Source organism: Camarhynchus parvulus, chromosome 2 (genome assembly GCF_901933205.1).
Source record: "Camarhynchus parvulus chromosome 2, STF_HiC, whole genome shotgun sequence".
NCBI lineage: Eukaryota > Metazoa > Chordata > Aves > Passeriformes > Thraupidae > Camarhynchus > Camarhynchus parvulus.
In genome coordinates, this window is record NC_044572.1 from 137,479,462 (window position 1) to 137,501,128 (window position 21,667).

A 21,667-nucleotide genomic window follows, 5' to 3' on the forward strand; every position below is an offset into this window, starting at 1 on the left:
ACCTGTGCTGCAAATTGCAAGAATAAGCAGCCTCTTCTGTTTCGAACCATTAGTAGAGAAGATGCCAGGGGAAAAAATCAGTCCTTAGAGTGATTGCTCGAGTAAAAGGCTTGCACAAAGCTGGAGTGAGGGAGGTTGACTTTCCTCCCAAGCCAAGCATGCAGAAAGGCAAACAGGGGTTTAGCTGTTTCCAGGCAAATCAGGCAGTTTTAATGACCTTGGTTCTGTTGTTCAGTGCATCCACGCGAGCTCCTCTGCGCACATGCACGTGTGCTGGACCCTGGGCCCGGGAGGGCACGCACCCCCTGCGTGACCAAAGAGCAGATCCAGCATCAAACATGGAAGGAAAAAAAAAGAAAAACAGGGAGGGAGGCCCAAAGTCTCCAATCTGACATGCTCAGCAAGTTACTGGTTGGCACTAGGAAAGAAGCATTCCCTCATAGCTTCTCTCGGGTGTATTGGGAAGATTATTCAAACATTTTCATTTTAAAATATTTGGCAGAGACTTCTGCATAAGTCAAGAGGACATTTCTGCCCATATCGCTTCAGACAGAGAAAAGAGAGTTTAAAGGGAAAAACCAAGCAAAACCCCATTGACTTTCTTCATGGCTACTGAAAGGGGTCTTGAAAGAACTTGTCTTGTGAGTGAGAAGGACACCAAGAAGTACTCGTTGGCCCTGGACAGGTAACACAACTCTTTGTTTCCTTCACTGACATTTGTGTGTCAGAGCAATATGAGATCACCAATCTGCCAACCAGAGGCAGGAGTCAAAGTCTGGAGAGTTTCACCATTTTACTACTTTCAAAATGTTTTGTTCAATTTTTTTCTTCCAAAACTTTCTTATTAGATATTTGAAGCATTTACTAGACAGCAGTCTGATATGTCTGTGTCTGTGATGGATTGAACCAATCTACTGTTGAAGCAAGTGTCTCTTGCTATGTATTTTATAAGCTTAGTAGATTTATTGTAGGATGCAAAACCTCATGGATTATGCTGCAATTTTAGGCTGAATTATAATTGTGCTATTGACACCATGTTTGGCTCAAGGCTCCTTCATGCTTGAATGTCTGAATTATCCATTTGGCTTGAAAGAAAGGCGATGCTTTATTCTTGTGGATTGTCTGTTGGGCTTAGAGTTAATGTACTTCTTGTATGCCAGAGGTCTGGTGAGTAAACGTTTGCTTGAGTGAGGAAAGATCCTCTGAAAACATAAGATACTGTAGATGGGGTGTAAAAAAGAATATAAATGTCTATCACAAAATAGTTTTGCAGTTTAACCTTTTTTCATTCTTCCTCTTGACTCAGACTAGCAAGTATTTTTAAAAGAAAATAGCTGCTCAGTTACAGCTTAGCACGCCTTGACATTTCCATTATCTCATTGGTTTTCAGGTTATTTATTGCTTGGCTCTCTTAAAACGTGTGGGACAGAAACTTGGCGTAAACACTGTCAGTTCAAATGGAAATCTGTCTCTTCATGTTCTTATACTGGGGTCAGTGCCATCATATTTTAGTCATTTGAACGTCTGGGTTATTATTTAAATATTATTTCATGGCTCCATAAATATAGATGGCACTGTCCAAAATGACTTCTGTGGTAATATTTATATTTCAAAAAGATCCCATATGATTCTGCAGTTCATTTTAGTTATTGAAGACAGTGTGTTTTTTAAAGTTTGCAATTTTGTGTGCACAGCTTCAGTGCTTGAGGTCCTTAGGCACCTTGCAGCCTCTGGACACAAAGGACAACACTGGGCAAACCCATTATATGGTCCCCTGAGACAGGGACAGTTGTTAGGCTGCCTTGTGAGAAAGCGTTTTTTCCCCTGGATCACTGGTAATGGGGAATATCCTTGCTAAGCATAAGGGCAGGATGCACACTGGGGCAAGAATCCCTGGCAGCTGATCCTCCCATCTGAGAGCTGACACACCTTCTGGAGTCAATTGTTTTCTGATATTTATTTCTTAATTTAGGATTGAAATTAGTTGGGGTGAATTGCTGCAGCAATTGCAATTTTTGGACTGATGTTGCAGCTACATGCAATAGCCCCTGAGCTGGAGGGCTGGTCCCAGGAGGGCTCTACAGTGGTGGTCCTGAGGTGGCTGAATGATGGAGGAGGTAGCTCTCCAAAATGAAGAGGACTTGTCATCCAGCCATGTGGCTTTTGTGCTGCTTCTCCATTTTGCTTTTTCTGCCAGATGAAATTTTATTAACTGCACAATTTAATTACTCTGTTCCAGAAATAACCAGAAATGGGGGCTGAGAGCCAGTCTCCCTCCTCTTGGAAAGAGCTGGTAGCACAGGGGAAGCCCTTGCCCTGCTTCCCATTGCACCCAGCAGCTTGGGGTGCCAGCCCAGTGACCCAGGGTGCCAGCCCAGTGACACAGGGTGCCAGCCCATGAGCCACAGCCAGCCCAGTGACCCAGGGTGCCAGCCCAGTGACCCAGAGTGCCAGCCTGTGAGCCACAGCCAGCCCATGAGGGGATGCAGCCCTCTGGGCCTGGGCTCACAGAGCAGCTGCCTTAAGCCAACAGTAGCAATAGGCTCATCTTAGCCTTTGGTATAAATTACCACATTTTTCTGTCCCCCATGTGTAGCCTTAATGAGCAGCTCTAATGCTTTCAACAGAATTTATTTTGCACACAGATTGCCTATTTCCTTGCCATCCCCCAGCCTCTTTCTTTTTAATAAATGCCATCATTGCAATCCCCCAGCCTCTTTCTTTTTTATAAATGCCATCATTACAATACACAGGGAACAAAACTAGTTTTATCTGGACCATGTAAGTAGGAAGCCTGAAAGCTGACCCCTTTCCCTGCACTCAGGATTGTGGAGCAGAGTGTTTTGCACATGCCAGACCTGTTTGTAGTCACTAGATTGTTTGGAAGCATTAAGGCTTCCCATGTCAAACTTGAAATGCTTAAAAGGGGGTGGACTTCAACTGAGCCCTCTGAAAGTCAGATCAGCAGTAGGTTTATAGTACAATTCATATTAAGAGGGACCTTAAGAATGTCTCTGGTCCAACCAAGAGATTGAATAATGTTGCTCAGGGTTGTCTCCAGTCTAGTCTTGAAAAAAATCTCTCAGAATATAAACTTCACAACCTTTCTGGGCAATTTGCTTCAATAGGGTATTAACTTCACAATCTTTTTTCCCCCCTCGTATTCAATTGGAACTTGTTTCAATTTATGACCAATGACCTCATCCTTACTCCATGTAGAGCAATAAAGCTCCATCTTCTCAATAGCCTCCTCAGGAATATTGGCAGGTTGCATCTGGGTGCTCACAAAAAGTCCAGTCCCCCAGAAGTGCTCCAGCCTTTAATTATCCAGCTCACCCTCTGCTGAACCTGCTCTGATTTACTGATCTTTCCTGTGCTAAGGGCCCCAAAGCTGGACATGGTATTGTAGATTTGGTCTCACAAATCTGGCTGTCCCAGGTGCTGGACACCTGGACAGGTGTATATTTGTTCTTGTGAAATTAGACAGCTCCTGTTGAGCTCTTCCTCCAGACTCCTCATGGCAGCCTTGCCCTCCAATGTGTCAGCTGCACCTCCAGGTTGGCATCATCTGCCAACGTGATCAGGGTGCCCTACACCTCCTGCTCCAGGAAACAGAGGAAGGCATCACACAGGATGGGTCTCAGGACAGGACACCACGTTCCACCAGATTTGAGGAAGGTTATGAACCATAATGGTTACAGGGTCTGAAGCTGAGCACACAGAACCTCCTGCTTCATGCAAAACATATTGTCCATAAGTCATACAGCATCTGTCTTTAAATTAGGTGTGAACTAGGTCTCTGAGATAGTTTTTATGGTCTTTTCACAGTCAATGGTGGTATTAAAAGAGAATAAGTTCTTCTGATGACTAATCATTCATATTCTATTTTTTTTTTTCTATTTGATATCTCCTATGTAGTGATCTAGATAATCCTTTATCATGGTCTAGGTAATGGCTTGACCAAATTTCTCAAGTTTCCATGAATGAAGACAGGCAAGAGTATTTTTATTTATTGCTGGCAACAGATCTCTGTAATACTGACCAGAAATATTCCATATTCCACTTCATAAACCAGTGGATTTGCATCTGATTGTGCCAGCTATGCTATGAGCTAGATTTTGGGTGGATCCAGCATAGATTTCTTATTATGTTCTTTATCTGTCTTTATACTGAGATTTTGAATACCATCACACAAGTGAAACTCAAGGCTTTAAGTCTCAAAGTCTTGGTTTTTATTATCTCTGAGACAAAAGACAAGGTGGGGAAAAACCCAGGGGTGGGCAATGCTGACAGCAGGAAAGTTGTGTGGAAATGTTAGGGTTTGTCTTCATGCAAAAGTTTTAAAATAGGGCATTTACCTGTAGATTTTCTTGTCTATAGGCCTTGGACTCCTAATTGGTTCCTGTCTGCCAGGCCCATACCAGCAAGCAAAAAGTTTGAAGTGAACCTGGGATATGATTTCTTCAGGTGAAGAGTGATTTTCTATAGCAAGCACATAAGAAATATTTTGTTCTTTTTCTCCTTTCCTGCAGGTGGTATGAAAACCCTTACGAGATCAAAGAGTCCTCATCAAAGATAGGCTTTCCACCACTCCTTATCCTTTACAGAATCAATGCTCAGGAAGATGATAGGTGCTTCTTGTGATCTCTGGACTGTTTTAGCTGAGGGCCCTGTGGTTGTCTCCTTTGCATTGGCTTGCTAGCTGGCCCAGTAGCACACAGTAACTCAGCAGACTCAGCAAACCCAAACCCCGTGCCTGTGCACCCCGGCAGGTGACACCAGGACCCTGTAGAATGGGCTGTGTCTTGCCAGTACTGGCCATATGCCATTCAGTTTTGCCCACTTCATCTCAGAAAGAAAATTAGAACCAAGGTAGTGAGTTACGTGAAACAGAAATTAAATAGCTAGGACATCAGCTCAGAAAATTGATGGTTCAGAGATATAACAATGATACATAAAATCATGAATGATGGGAGGCAGGTAAACAGGGAATAGTCAGTCATTCCTAACAGTATTAGAACTAATTAAAATAGCAGGCAGACAGCTCCAGAGTGACAAAAGACACATTATTTTTACACACATCATAATTAAACTGTGGAACTCAATACTTTCAAGCCAGCTGGGTTTGTGGAATAAAGATCTGTAAAGAGATGTTGGACAGGAGCTCTGGTTCAGAACTGGGGAACAGTAACTCTCTGGGAATGTCCCTCTTTGGTACTTTGAACTTATGTATTCCTCCATGTTCATGACAGAATTTGAATACTTGGCTACCTGCACCTCTGGTCTGGCTCCAGGCAGCTATTGTTATCATAGAAGGAAAGCTCTTCAGGCAGGTATTGTTATAGTGTTATGGAGGAAAACTCTTGACAATACATTTATGCATACAGGGCCAGGCCCTCAAAATGAGGCACACAAGATAACTAAGGCATGAATTCCTATCTACTGGACATCTAAATGTATGCAAACATATAAATATTTGCCTTTATTTTGTGCCCGCAGTAAGGAAAAGGAGAAACTGGACGGCCAGGTTGTTAACAGGGTCTTAAATACCTTGAAAATATTCAAGATTGGTGCATCAATTGAAATCAGAATGGTGCCAGCATAAGGGAGGTGACTATGGCTTTGATAAAATTTTCTCTGAAGGTAGTTTCATTATCCTTTCAGGCAGCAGAAAATTACTATTTTCCCTCATGAAGGAGATGATCTCCTGTGGAAAGTGCAGTGATTCCACATTTTCCTCTTGTGACTGGGGAACTCATAATGGTCTAGGAGGATAGCAATTATTCCCTCAAGCCTGCAGATCAAGGCATCCAGCAGATCAAGTGAAAATAAACAGAAAGGAAGTTGTAATAAAAAGCTATTGCTAATGATTTGTGTGAAATCTGCAATATGTATTAATATTTTCTGCTTCTCCCTTCCGCGCACGACTCAGTAGGAGCCTTTCAGTGACATCCCCCTGACTATCTTTTTTACAAAGAAAAGAGAATTTGAAATGGAGAAAAGATTATTTTTTAATCTGTGACTCTGCAAAATGCTAGCACAGAGACTTGAAGCTCAAAGGCTACATCTTGCTCTAAAACACTGTGAAGGAGTTTCTGGTCTAACAGAGCTGATCTTTGCACCTTAAGCTTTTGATTCACACTTTTATAAAACTGCCTCCTAGATTCTTAGATTCTTTTAATTAGTGGCAGGCAGCTTTTGAAAGAGAAAAATAATGGTTACATACAGGAGCTGGCAGGAGTTTTCCCAACTCATCAGGCCAGATGCTGTTCTGCAAGTTCAAAGGGAGCAGTGAATGCTCACCACCTCTGCCAACTGGGGCACTTTTATTTAGGTACCCTTTAGACAGAAAAATGTGACATTTGTGGGTTTATACAGTCTCTGTTTGCTTTTGCATTCTGTCCAGCAAGATCTGGGGACAGAGCTTTCCTGCCCCTCAGTGATGCCCTGAGGCTTTGTTAGTTGACAGAGAGACTGAAAGACAAAAAACAAGAGAGTGAGATCACAGAGCGACCTATTTTGTTAACAACAAGGAAAGGGCTTGGTGGCTCAGAATATGCAGTGGTAATTTTGGCATTCCTGCCTGAGAGGCTGTTGAGCTGATCGTGACTCATGTCATTAAGATGATTTTAATGTTCAATGCCAGCTGATGAAAATCGAGGTAAGGGGAAATTAATTTTACATGCAAACGATAGAAAAGCATTGGAAGTTAACTCCAGAGAGAGATCATGAGAAAGAAAACCTTGCCTGCCCTGATCTCCAGGGGAGAGTGAGACAACTACAGCATTTTATTCAGCCATCTGGAAGGAATTAATTTGTGGTACCTTCTGTGTCTAATTCATCAGTAAAATATTGTACAAAAATGACACAGTGCACATAAGGAACCCGATAAATGTAAAACTAAAGGACTGGAGAAGGACTGGCTGGTGGGGACCCCAGCTGCCAGATGGGCAGCCCATTCCCTAGACAGTCAAACTCCTATTTGTTTGTTGATGTGAGGAAAATGAAGGAAAATGCTGACAAAAGGACTAAGAAAATTCCCTGTCTCCAAGCATCAGACATTAAATGTGACCCGTTGCTGTTTCACACAAGCTCCTCACGTACAGGGGGAATCAGCCACCTCCACTGAGCAAACAGAGACCACATGCTAACCTGGCTGGGAAACTGGCTGACTCAGGGGAATATGGCACCCTTGGCACATCTCAATATTTACAGAACCAAATCCACACTGATTATCTACACTTGCAGGGCTTGGCTGCCAAGGTGGGTCAGCTCTTCTTTCGTCAGTACCTCTGTGATGTTGATGAATGTAAAAGGCCAAGACATCAGCTCTGCAGGTGCCTTTGCCTCTTGCCCATCAGTGTGGGGCATCTGACAGGACTTCAAACCTGCTGAGCAGCTGCAGTCTCCTCAGGCCACTCAAAAAAAAGCAGCTGGGAAAAACTTGTGATTTCAGTACAGTTTTTTTCTGGACATTGACTACTACAGGTTGGCAGCCACCAGCTAATTTCTTTCCAGTGAGAATTTAGGCATCTTGACACTTCTACAAATAGTGCAGAAACACTAGAAAAAGTCACCAGGATTCTGTTACTTCCTGGAGCACAGGTTTTCTTCAGCTGAAGAAACAATTCTTCCTAGTCCCAGAGGAAAGTCTGAAGTCAAATTGGGGAAAAGCCACTGTTATCACTGGGACAACTAAGCCCAGTCTCACATCCTGTCCCAGGCTAATTTGGAAAAAAAGCATTGGACTTTTGCTGTGCTCCTGGGTAGCCCTGCACACACAGACCTCAAAGAGCTGCACTACGTGGTTGTAGGGACTGTGCATGTGCATCTTGGCAGAATTCTCCTTCTGGTGCCACAGGCTCAGTGCACTCATCACATTAGGAGCGGCTCTAGCAACAAGGGTTGTATTGGGAGAGACAGAATGGTTTTAAGTCCCCCTGAGAGAGGATTTAGAGGGGTTTTTTTGCAATTTGGGCTCTTTTCTGTTGAGAGATAAGGAGAAGGGAACATCCTTGCTCAGCAAACCACCTTGGGGCCTCCCAGGGGGAGTCTCTTGGTTGCTCTGCTGAGAGCACCAAACCCTGTGGTCATCCAGGAGCTTCCACAGCTGCTGTGCAATGAGCTTGGCCCCAGACCTCTGTACCCCCACCCTGCATTTCCTGTGCAGGAGCCCTGAGAGGCACAATACTGAGGTTTTGTGGCAGAGCAGACTTGGCTGAAAAATCACTTTGTGATGGAGCAATGCTCAAAGAGCCACTTCTGCTGGACTTCTCACCTTACCATGAACTCAGCGGCGCAAAGGGTTCTACATGTACTATGGGTTATATGTACTATGGAGAGTGATTTTTGAATGAAAACTATGATTTTTGATGAAAACTATGAACTATGATTTTTGAATACCTTTGAGATTTTTTGGCAAATATTTTCTATGCTCAGACTCTTCTGGAATATTGGTAGATTTTGTATATATGTGGAAATTTGAGATAAAATAGTTCTGTGTGCAAAGAGAGGAGAGAAATATTTTCAGCTGATTATATTTAAGAAAAAGAAGTTTGGGGTGTTTTTTTGACTAGTCTTCCTGACAAAGCTGTTGGGAATAAAATCCTGAATTTTTAGTAGAATTTTCTCCATGTTATGCTGAACTTGGTAGCTGTTTGCATGAGGTACAATTTCTTTAAAGTCATGTGGTGTGCGTGAGATACACAGCCTAAGAAATCCACCTTGTGCTTCATAAACTGCTAAATGATGTAGGAGAGCCCAAAGAGCTGGGAAACACAGCCAGAACACTCATTTCATGTGCAGCTCCCTCCCACAGAACCTTGCTTGTGCGAGCAAGCCTCTTCTGTGACCTGCTCTGCTGTTCCCAATGCTGCTTTTATCCTTTGAAATCACTAATTCCATCATTTCTGGGGCTGTAGGGCCAGATGCCTGCATAATCAGGGGTTTTCTTTTTTAACCTTCCATTTCTTTCTATCCCAAAGGATGAGCTGGCATCAGAAGAATTCAAATGAAGAGAGGCAGCAGCAGGAAGCAGAAGTTACAGGAGCTAATCCAGCATATCACTGTCACAGCTACTCCCAGGCCTATGAGAACAGACAGAGGGAGCAGCACCAAGCCAGGAGGAAGCTCTGTGTAGCATCAGTAATTTGCACCTTCTTCATGATTGCTGAGATAACAGGGAAGTATATGTGTTCAAAAAGAGCCCAGTCTGGTGCCCAGCACAGGCACATCCTTGCCTTGAGTGCACTCTGACTGCAGGGACCATGCTGACAGGGGTGAACCTACCTGGCACTAAACAGCTCTCCTTTGTCCCTGGTTATTAAAAGAATTGGGGAGAGGAGAGGGTTTAAGTGAAATTATCAAAATATTTTCATATATTCATTCAAGGATTTCATCTGGGTAGGAATACAAAGATCAGTTAATGGTCTGAACTGTTCTTCCAGGTCTTTAAGCTTGACTGATGCATGTCTTGGCATCACAAAGGTTTTCTAATAAATTGAGCTATATCCTTTAAAAAGATTAAAAGGTTTTACATATTTATCTAGGCCAATGAGACTTCAGCACTGATAGAGGCTGCTAGCAGTAGGATCTGAAAATAAATGCAAGAGTCTTTCCAAAATCCAGGGAAATCCAGGGCCAGATTCGCCATCTGTTTTTCTACAGCTAAGTCAATGTATTTATATCAGGGCACGTTTGTCTTTTAAACTGGCCTGCTGGTATGCCTCTGGATCAATGGAAGATTATTCCCCTACCTAATTAGCTTTCACTTCTGGACCCACCCTACAACATCCAATATAAGTATTTGGCTTGCTCTTAGAGTATTGGCTTTCATTTTGTCTCACTGCTCTGCTCTCTCCATGGATTCTGTGATATTTATATCCACCTGAGAGCTCCTGGCTCTTTAATTTGCCCTTCCCTGCAGTGAGCAGAAGTAAGGGAGGCATGGGGAATCCCACAGACCTCTGCCATATGTGTTTCAGCAGATGTAACAAAAATCAGCCAGGAAGGCCTCTGAAACCCATATTTTCCCGGCTCAGACATCTCTGGAGCCCCATGAAAATGAAACAGAAAGACTTTGTCTTCCTTGCAAGTGAGAAGTGGAGGCACTGAAAGAGTTGCTGCATTTCTGCTTTCTACTCTGGCTACCAAACCCAGCAGGAACTTCTCCAGCTCTTCCCCCACGTGCTCCCTCTGCATGGAGCCCTGTTGTTTGTAGGTCACGTGCATTTCCCCCATGAAAACCAGTGCATGCTGCTAATCCCCATGCAGTAATTCCCAGTGCCAGAAGTAATGCATTATTAACAAAATCATCTAATCAGTAGGCTTAAGTTTGGTGCATGTGGCTGTGCTAGAGGGTAATTGGAAGGACAGATGATATGTTAACTAAATGTTTCGTTTTGCTTAATGAATCATGCAGCTTTTTTGCAGTGACAGCTTAAGTAACAGGCTTGAAGACTGTTTTGCTTCAGACCATTAAACTTTGACAAACCAGTTATTAACTGCAGTTACAGACAGCTCTCTGTGGAGATTTTTGTAATTATGAACCATGCATTTAATATTTTTAATCATTAGGCAAGACTGCTGTGCCTGATGATTGACCATTGAGTGACTGACAATTTCTACTGCTTGTGGTCTATAAATCTATAAACATCCATTATAGGGAATGGTGAGTCTTAAAGGCCACTTCTTGGGAGCATTGATAAGAAGGTGTAAAAGCCTTTAACTATGACACTTATTTTACTCCTGAAGATAAAGAGTATCTTCCCCTCCCCTCCTTGCCCTCTGAGGGCAAACAGCTTCTGTGGACATTATTCTGCTAAACAGAAGAAACAAAGCTGCATCACTCTCAGAGAGGTTGAAAAGTTGTGCTTCTTTGAATGCCTAGGCCTTTCCATGATATTTTTTCTCAAACCATCTGTGATGGCCGTTCCTGCTTTCCCATCTGTGATGGGCACTGCTGGTTGAGCCTGATACACCACCAACTCTCTTTGAAAGACAATTACCTTCTGTTCTTCTATGGCAGATCCATCACAATCTCCATAGATCTGGAGGTATCAGTCAGACCAATACTACCCAGTGTGGAGCCCAGATATAAAAGTGCTTTCCAATGCTTTTTGGTGGCTAAGGACCAAATGGATTTCAAAGCACTTCCATTTGGGCAGTAGAGAGAGAGATGAACACTGCATGTTGTCTCATGTCAGAGATGCTGGGAAATACTTATTCTGATGAATTTTTCATTTTACCACAAGGAATGAGATGCCCCCAAATTCTGCAGCCATGCTGTCTCCCTCTTGGGAAATAACTTTGAGCAAAATTCTGTGCTGAAAAAACTTATGGTGTTAGGTATTCTAATCTAAAATATGCATACAGAAGGAAATTAAACAGACAGTCCATCCTGCTGGCATGAAAATGCTCCAACTATAAGGAAACAAGAGATATATCTACATGTCCTTTTGGCAGTGGTATGCTGCCAAAGATTTGAATGAGGCATTTTATGATGTTTTTCAGGATTCATTAATTCTCATACAGGTTATGGCCAGGAGAAATGAGTGAGCTGAAATTAATTAAATGACTGAAGAATGAAAATGCATTGCCAAATGCAGAAACTAGGTGTTTTGGCTTTGTTATTTCACATCTACTTTTTTACATTTGTGCTTTGATGAAAAGATTCCTCTGCTGTAATATATTGGAAAGACAGTGTCCTGCCTGGGATCCTTGTCTTCTCCTGCAGCCACCAGGAGCTGGGGCAGTTTAATGCAAACTTTCAGTTTATTTGGATTTGCCTTTAGCCCTGAGATATGGCTAGAAGAATTTGGTAAAATAATGATATTTGGCTTACTGAGTAAAAGAAATGTGAATAAAAATAACCGAAAATGATTTTGATTTGGTGGGGTGTTTTCCTTCAGAATCCACAAACCCCCACAGAGTAAAATGATATTCAGCCACATTTTTTGAGCTCTAGCAGGAAAGTTAAGTCATGCATTACAGATTCAAAATGATAGATTGGTTCTGAGAACAGAACATTTTTCTCTATGCCCTCACTAAAATGGCTGATTGCTTATCACAGTTCTTCTACTGAGATCTTTCCATGTATTCATGTTTTAGTGTTGCCTGTGACAAATAAACAGTCAGGCAGCAGGAAGAACATGCATATTTTCCTGTAACAGATAGGAAATTAATCCCACATGCTAAGTCTCTGAACTGTTGTACATACATAAAAATATTGGTGTTCTGTGAAAAGATAGTGGGAGGATACTGGAAATGTGATGCTTAATATGGAATTTCACAAAAATATGGCTTTTCACAAAAAAAATCTGATATTAAAATAGTCAAATGGTACAATAGTAATGTAACTACAGAACTAATGTATCACAACTCTTCCTGTTCTTAGGTCTCTCTCTAACTAAGAGATTTGGCTTATGTATTTCTATTAATTCATCTCTTTCACTGCATGAACGAGGTACAAAATGAAATTATCTTTGAAGAGGTTTGGGTCTTGTGTATGATGGCTGAAAATTGAGTGCTCCCTTTGATTCTCAGCAGAACAGGCCTTGAGCTGGATCTGGCTGGCTCAAACTCATGAGCAGAGCTGTGACCCAGGCGGGTGTCTCTTTCACACAGGCGGGCAGATCGCTGGGAGCCTGGCCGTGCTCAGCGACGCGGCGCACATCCTGGTGGACCTCATGAGCTTCCTCATCAGCCTCTTCTCGCTGTGCCTCACCTCCAAACCTCCTACCAAACAGTTCACCTTTGGCTGGCACCGAGCAGGTAGCAAACATGTCATGTTATGAACGTGTGGAATGGGAAAAGGAAGTTGTCATAGTCAGGGTCTGGAGAACATGCTGATGTCCAACATGGGTCTGCAGGCATTTAGAGACAGTCTGCTAATGCTCCCACAGCTCTCAGGACATGAAACATGGTAAAACAGTGAATTTTAAAGAAGCAAAGAGTCACCCCTTATTTAAAAGCATGTCTTTCAGTTCATTATTTATCATAGTTTTGGGCTATGGTTAATAGATAACTTTGGTTGCTAACTTTGGTTGAAATCGCAGCAACTTCTCTCAGTGACTTGAGTGTGTGGAGGACTGAGCTCTCAACTTGTTACGAAACAAGTTTCCATAAAAGCAACAATAACCATAAAAATTGGTGTTTGCTCAATTTCTAAAGTAAATGATTAAATTATTTTTAAATGTTCACAATGTTACATTTGTAGAAAAGTGCGATCCTTTAACATTTACCCTTTTCTTGATTCTCTCATTTCATATCTCTTTATCACTGTTGGTTTTTATCAGATGCAAACAGGTTTTTAAAGTACTCTGTCCTCAACCTAAACCAACCATTTTACAGATGATAACTAACACCAAAGGCCTGACAATCAAACACAAGTGTTTTTACAAAAGACAAGACACTAGCAAAATACTAACCATGAGAATCATTTTCTGGGAGTGTGAGTCTGTTCAAGATTTAGACACCTAAATATCAATGCTTATATCGTATAAGCACCTTTAAGCACAGGGTCCAAGTCTCTGATATATTCAACAGAAATCTTGACTCCATTCAGCCTCCTAAACATGGGAGTCCAGTGTAACATCCCTAGGATGTCAGAGGTTTAGGCACGGGAATGGCAGCTGTTGCACAAGACCCATAGGAACCTGCACAAGGTGCCAAGCACAAAATCAGGGCCTGTCAAATGTGACCAGACACTTATAGCTAAGAAACCAGTAGGTGTTCCCAGTCAGCCAGTGAAGAAGGGAGCTGTGTCTGTCACCATTAATTTGATGTCCACAGAGGGAGCTTAGACACTTAGGTAGTGCCTACAGGTAGGCCATTTAGTTGTCTCTGTCTGAAAATAAGTCTCATGTTGGATGTCTCAGAGCTCAGTTTTGTTGCTTAGATGTGAATGATTTGTGCCATTTGAAATCCAGCTGCCCCTCTGGAAGTCTATGGGTCGATTATACACCTTGTGTCAGGCCATGCATGGAGGTGTCAGTGTACCTCAAATGACTCCAGACACCTGTGCACCACAACCAAGGACTCAGATGATAAATGCTTCAAGGATGTTCAGTAGCAAAGTCCAGAAACAGCTTCTGACTCAGATGTCTTTGGGCCAGGGTTGGTTGTAGCTGCAGAGAGTACCAGGGAAGGCATGCACCATACTCATCCTGCCTTTCTGCAGCTCCCTAAGTGTATCCTACCAGCTCTGCTGGAAACAGGCTGCTGAGTGAGTGGGAGGTTCGGCATGGCCCAAGCATGGCTGGCATTATGTAGACAGCACACAGCTGAATTTGGCAGCCTTAGTAAACTACTGCTTAACATCAGTTGTTCTACCATTACTTTTCATGTTTATTATCTCTTATCCTGGGGGGAAAGTGAAAGAGAGACCTCTCTTGATGATGTAAGCAGGTTCAGCCTCTTCATGTAACTTCATTCTCAGTCTGAACTAAGTTATTTTTATTTTGTTATTGCAATGTAGAACTTGAAAACCAATCTTTTATTGCCCTTTTAATCCTGGTAGCAAAAAAAGCCTTGCATCAAATGTTAGAAGCTATTTAATTGTATTCCATGATTGTTATCCTGTTTCTTCCTTATTTTCCCAGCTATATTCTCTGTTTAACATGCAGGTGGGCACCTTAATAGAGTAGCTGAGGACAGTCAGGGGGCAAAGTCACTCTTCACTGACTACCAAGGTGTTTGAGGTGCAGCCCTCCATGACACTGGAGGATGTTTCTTCACCGCTTCTCTCAGACTGATAGATATTGTCATGAAAACACTCTTCATGGCAGTGCTCAGGTTTAGCCATTTGAATGCCTCCTGCCCTCCATGCCAAAGCAGTGCAGCCACTTTCACAAACACAGAAACACAATATTGAATAAGATTGATAGTGTGAGCCAAACTATTTTCAGATACAAAGCCTCTCTTGCACTTTAATTCTCCTCAGCTGTACTCAGAGATTCCCACACAATCCTACACTATTGTTTGCTGTGCTCTGTTAGTGCCAGTAGTTCTGCAAAAAAGAAACTGAGAACTTCTTGAGTGAAGTATTTCGTGCTGCTGAACTGATCTGTAAGCTTAACTAAACTTTTGCCAAGATACTCCATTGAAAATTAATATGTAAACATGACCACTAGCATGTTCTGTTATTGAAGATATGCATAAATCCACACAGGTGGATACGTGTGCTCACAAGAGCTGCTTTCATGCCAATGCTAGCACAGCCATCAACAGCTTCAGCTGGGCCAAGTTTGCAGGGGTTCAACCTGCAACTTGCAGAAAAAAAATTGTATGATTTATGTCTGCTTCTATCTACTTTTAAGGAAAACTAAATTCCCCTGTCAGTGCACTTTGATTTCTTATTTTCCAGTTTTAGGCAAAACAGTTATTTGATAAGCTTTTGCAGCCTGCAAAAGAGGGGATCCTCATAAAATTATATAAAACATCATAAGCTGTTTTAATGGCTTGTCAGTGCAAATGCTTTCTGGATGTCTACTGCCTTTCACTTTACTGTGAGCTTGCATTTTCTTTGGTATTGTCTCAGTTGTTCTCATTTACCCATTCAAGTCACATGGCAATTACTAGTCCTATATCCTATTAAAAGCATGCTGCACGTTCATATGCACTTCCCTGGGCCTCTCCTATAACAGAGCAATAAAAGCTGGCCTTGGGGACTGGATTTATTTGAGCTCAACTCAAAGCCAATAGAGACAAAATTAAATTTTGCTACCCCGGGGAAAAAATAACTTCTTTTGTTCTTGTCACAGCTGGTGGCACAAAAATGACTTTGTGGCATTGGCAGAATGAGTTCCAGGATAAGTTTTGCTGACAGGACCTGGTTGGGAGCTGCTACTGTCTCTCTGAAAGGTGAAGTGGTGAGAGGTGTGCAGGAACAGGGGAAGCTGTGCCTCTCTCCTGCCTTCAAACCTCTGCTCCTGTGATAATCTTGTTGGGAGAGGAGGGCTGACCTTTATGGGTTTCACACCACAGTCAGGGCCAGGCAAACTCCTTTTGCTCCTCCCAGAACTCCCAAAATGATCTTTTACACCTCTCCAATTTCTTAGAATGTTGCATGAACTCAGCACAGGAAAGGGGACAGAAGTAGGAGCAGGTAGAACAGGGTTAGGCCACCACATGCACAAGGCTACCCTGGATAGCCACTGGATTTGCTGTGATCAGAATGGAGGTTGGCCCATTCTTTGTGAGCTTTAAGACTGCCAGCATACAAGAAACAGCTCTCCTGGCTATAACGCTCATGCACCTGGAACCATTATCATCAACCTCTTAAAATCTTTTGCATTCCTATTCTGAGTGTTAAAATTAGATTTTTTTCATTCCTAGAAATTCTAGGAGCTTTGATGTCTATGATAATAGTTTGGATGGTGACTGGTGTGTTGATATATTTGGCTTGCATGAGGCTGCTACACCCCGATTACGATATTGATGCTACAGTGATGCTCATTACCTCTGCTTGTGCTGTGCTCACCAACATCCTGTAAGTAATTTTGTTCTCCTCTCATATGACATTGGAACCTTGAACCTGCTGCTGTAATTAAAAAAACTATAGAGAGATAATGGCCTCAAAAATGTTAAGTGTTTATGAGCTCCATGAGGATATGGAAAGGGGTCAAAAAGAGAGGTCCTGCTTCTCATTGGAAGTTGGCAGTTGCTCTCCTCGTTTCTGTTAGCTGCCGCACTGGGAAGGAAAATTATGAATCTACAAACCCCAGGAAAAGATTATTCTCCATCTCACTTTTTATTAGATGTCAGAATATTCAAGAACTCTATAGAAAATGAGGCCTCATTAATTACCCCATTCACAGACTTCCTTGATTATGTAAATCACTGAAAACCTAGGAACTGTCTGCTCAGCCACCTCTGCATTTCTACTTAATGTGTCAGACTTTACTGTTCAGCATTCAGAAGTGACAGGGGTGGTGATGTGTATGGCCTCACTGCGTTCAGAGATGCAGTAAATCCTCTGATATTTGCAGCTTTCCATCTCTTGCAGGCTAAGCCTGATTCTGCACCAGACTGGCCACGGGCACAGCCACGGGGCACAAGCCAGGGAATGCACCTCAGCCCCTCTGGAGCCAGCTCTGAGCAATGCCAGCCTGCAGGCAGCCTTTGTGCATGCCATTGGAGATCTATTCCAGAGTATTAGTGTGCTAATTAGTGCACTTATCATCTTCTTTAAGGTTGGTTTTATTGGTTCATATGCCTGCCTTGCAATCAGGGATAAGTGCTATTTTCACAGCGTTGTGTCACTAGGTACTATGTAAATATTTCCTCTGTCTTAATCATACACACTGCAATTGTATTAAAGAGAATTATTCTTGGGAATTGAAATAACTGTTGAGAGTGTAACCCTTGCTTCTTGCTGTTTCAACTGGATACTTTGGTGTCCTCCCCTTTCTTCATCTCTAGCACCTTCATTCCCTGTGCTGAGGCTCCCTAACTGGCAAAGGGGCCAGCACTCATTCAGTACTAGATGAATGGAATTTATTATTCTTTCATGCTAATGAAAAATGACAATAGCTGACAATAATGAATCTAACAAAGTGGTGTGTTCTTGTTTTTCTAGCCACAGTACAAAATAGCCGACCCAATCTGCACATTTGTGTTTTCCGTCTTTGTTTTGGCAACTACCATCACGATTTTAAGGGATATTTTAACTATGTTAATGGAAGGTAGGACCTGATTCCAGAATCAATACTTGCATTTGATTTTTTTTCTGTTGCTTTCTCCATAATGCTTATATATGTTGGAAAAAAGTATAATAGCACATTTCTGTATCAGTTTCAAATATTCTCATAATTCTGATAATACTTTAAAGCTACTTCTAATTTTAATCAAAATTGTTTTCTACCATTACATTAGGTTTACATATATGCCAGTTTTTGTAAAAACCTTTGTACTGGTATTTTGCTAATGATCTCTGAGTTGCTTTTGTTTGCCATATGTGTAGCATTTCTTTCTATCACCCCTTTGGTGTTTGAGAAGCCTACTCACCTTGTTCATTGTCTGCTTCCTTTACCTGTGTGAAATATAAATCTTTGCTGAGAAAAAGTGTTTTGACTGTGCTTTGGACTGTGTCTGTGAAATAGGCTGAGTGCAAGAGACAGAAGTTTAAAAGATTTTTAGTCACCTGAGTCCAGAAAAGCAAGCTGTTGGGGCTTTCCAGTTGCATTCCAGTGCATGGGAATAGGCAATTCTCAGCACAGCAGCAGCAGGAGGAGCCAGGCTTAGCAATATTTAATCCTGTCAGCTATGGGCCTGAATATTTGATTTGCAAGGCCAAATGACTTGAGCAGTCACAGATGCATGTTTTTGCCTTACTCACATTGAATAATATAATGCAACCTGTTTCTCAGCTGTGAAGACGAGGATTAAAGGGAAAAGTAGCTCTAAAAGTGCAGGTTCTGAATGGGTACTCATTGTGACTGCCTGCATGGCTATTTCTTCTCTCTTTCACTTGCACCTACTGCTGTTTCAAGAAGTAAAATATCTGTAATAAAACATTGTTACAGTGGTTTCATTTGAGGGTTGGTTTGCTTTCAGTGATTGTGAGATAGAGATACTTCCATGTAGAAGTGTACCCAGGCAAGAGCATGGCAACTGGCTGTATTTCGGCTGCCAGAATAGCAGATCTCTTGGTTACTGGAAAAAAAAAATCAAACTACCAGGAAGGGGGAGCAACCCCTGACACTCAGGAGTCTCTTTCTTAACGCAGTGACTCCCAGCTTCTGTAGGCAGTGCTGACACGCCACAGTCAGCAGCGCTCTGTTCCCCTCTGCACCAAGCCCACTGTCCTCCTGGGGAACCTCCTATCTCCTAAGTAGAATATTCTGCCCAGGATTTGCTGAAAAGAAATTGGCTGCTGGAGCTGCTCTTTCAGGTTACTGATCCAAGTGGAGCAGGATGAGTTCATGCTGTTCACAGAGGCATAGAGATGCACTCACAAAAGATGTTGGTGTAAAACTGTGACATGATCTGGCTAAACAGCTCATTACCTATATAAACTGGATGTTCAGACTGTCCCCTAAAACATGTATGAGTCTCAACCTTCCATGGAGAAGTTTAAACCAAGGGATGAGAGTATATAGCACAGTGAACTCTGAAATAGATGGGCTTTCAAATGCATTGAATACTTTTATAAAAATGATACATCTAAGTGAATAAAGGTTCATAATTCATTTTCCTCTATTAATCACAATTCTTATCCCTTAAAATATTGTTTTTCCATCAATTTCTCCTTTTCAGGAACATCAAAAGGATTTGCTTATGATGCTGTAAAAGCAAGAATTTTAACAGTTGAAAAAGTGGAGTCTGTTCATGACCTTCATCTTTGGTCTCTGACAATGAATCAAACTGCTCTCTCTGCTCACATTGCTACAGGTCAGTAAATTTCAGTAAACTGGGAGTGACTATTCAGCTGCTGTCTAGTAAAGATCAGTCTTTCTTGATTCAGATTAAGCTGACTGTGTATCTGTTGCTTGTTTAAAAAAATTGTCATAATTTTGTTGGAAAAATAAAATCAACAATAATAACAAATAAAGCTCTCAGATCCTCCTCCCAGAAACCTTGTCTAAACAACAGGGACCTCTACTTAGCCCAAAACTTGAAAACTGCAGAGGCTGTGGGACAATGAAGTAAATGACAAGATATTTAAAATAAATTAAAAGAATGAGACTCAAACTGGATTTTTGTCACAATTTTGTCAAACTTGAAAACTGTTGATCTCTACAAGAAAATCTTACAGGGCCAATATGCATTCCTGAGTTATCTCCAGAAGTAAAACAATCTTTAAAAATAGATGGAGTTTAGAGGTAGCTCCAGTTCATCTTTTAAAATATTATTTTAAATTGTAGTTCTTATCCCAATTGACAAACTGTCCACTCCTCAGGTCAATTTTCTTATCTGTCTGTAAGCTTTTTATGTATTAAGAAAAAAAAAAGCTAGCTGTGTTTGGCCAAGGACAGGGCTAGAGGTGAAGTCCTCCATGGAGTCCCCACTTTCCAAAAACAGAGGGTCTATCAGCCACCCAAATCACTTGGCACTGCTGCTACTCCCTGATTGGATGAACCAATCTTTATTAAGTATTTCTGCTTTCCTCCAGTCTTCTGCCAATCTGAATTTCTATGGTGATTACTTAGCTTAACTCTTGCCAAAATTGCATATTCCAACCACATTTGAATGAACAAAGCTTTGCTGACATGGAGGTTACTGAAAGGAGGATAAAAAGGACAAGAAACCCTTTTCAAACAAACTTCTTGTTAAAAGTTTCTATCTTAGAAGTATACAATATCTATATTAGATATCAATGTCTATAATATAGAAGTATACAATACTTTAAAGTATTATCAAAATGTATGTTTTGATTATTTTCTGCTTGCTATCTGCAGCAGACTCAACAGACAGCCAGAAGATTTTGAGAGATGTCACCCAAGCCCTGTTTGAGCAGTACAGCTTCCACTCCATCACCATTCAGATTGAATCAGGGGAGGATCAGAAACCAGACTGTGTCTTCTGCCAAGAGCCCAGGGATTAAAGGGAGCACTGTGCTATGCCAAATCACCACCACCCCTCTTACAGGTCAATGGAGGCTGTATGTGCTGGTTGAGTGTCATTGATTAACAGCAAATGGTAATTAGCTGACATAGCCAGCCCTGCCATTGCAAGCATGGGCCTTTCTTTGTTGGTATCATCTACCATGAGAGACCAAGTATTAAATCCAGCCATTTGCTAGATTGCCTGTCCATCAGCTGTTTCTTTCAATTACAAGAGAAATATCTAAATTATTCTTGACTAGACCAGCAAATTGGCAGTAAAGCAACATTCAGAGTGACTGTCTGTAATTACAGGTAACAAAAAACTAATCAACCTTCAAATTACCAACAGACAAATTATTGCAGGTGTAATGAAATGTGAGTTTGGTGTTAGCAAACTAGCCACTCACTCAGGATGAAAGAGAAAATTTAAATTACTACAGGAGTTGAAGAAATCTGGGGTAGAAAGTGATGATGTTTTCCCTGCCTTCTGGCAGACACTCCTCTTCCTGCCTACCAAGGGAAGTATCAGACAGGTACCATGGATCACAAGAGAATGGATGTCAAGAGAAAGGCTCACGAGAGAGTTCATTCCATTCATATTTGGCAAACAGCTCTTTGGTTTTTAGCTAGCCCTAGTTATGTTTTCAGCTAGCCTTCAGGCAAGCTCTTTTCTGCCAGGCATAAGCAGTACTCTGAACTATTAACCCATAGCACCATGATAAGTTATGAGAGAAGGTTTGAGGTGGATTTCTGTGTGTCCGTGTCACAAGGTACCACTGAGTCATGACAATAAAACAGACCAGGTACTCTTAGAAATGGAAAAATAATTAGGGCAAGGAAAAACTGGAAGCCATTGTGAGCATCCTGTCTGGTGTTACAGCTCAGAGTGGCCTGTGGGGTGTCACCCAGTGACTCTACTTCCCTGAAGTTATACCAGATTAATTTAAAAAAACCTTTGGCATATCACACAGCCATTCATTGTAAAGGGAAGTGACGTGCCTCTCCTTCAGGTAACTAATTCCCACATTGCCTAACAAGATGTGAGTCATGGCTTCCCCAGCTGAGTGGTTCCACCAAAAACACCACAAACCGCTGCTCACTCACTCCCACATTCCCTCTCC

At 41.8% G+C, this 21,667-nt stretch overlaps 1 protein-coding gene across 1 annotated transcript; it reads left to right on the forward strand.

Annotated features, from left to right (window-relative positions):
- The first annotated feature begins 605 nt into the window (after positions 1 to 605).
- Positions 606 to 20,545, forward strand: SLC30A8 (solute carrier family 30 member 8). The gene is made up of 8 exons (XM_030943184.1): positions 606 to 685; positions 8,985 to 9,193; positions 12,625 to 12,771; positions 16,336 to 16,489; positions 17,006 to 17,192; positions 17,579 to 17,684; positions 19,258 to 19,392; positions 20,400 to 20,545. The coding sequence occupies exons 1-8, from the start codon at positions 606 to 608 to the stop codon at positions 20,543 to 20,545; spliced, it is 1,164 nt and encodes a 387-aa protein (XP_030799044.1).
- Positions 20,546 to 21,667: the final 1,122 nt, after the last annotated feature.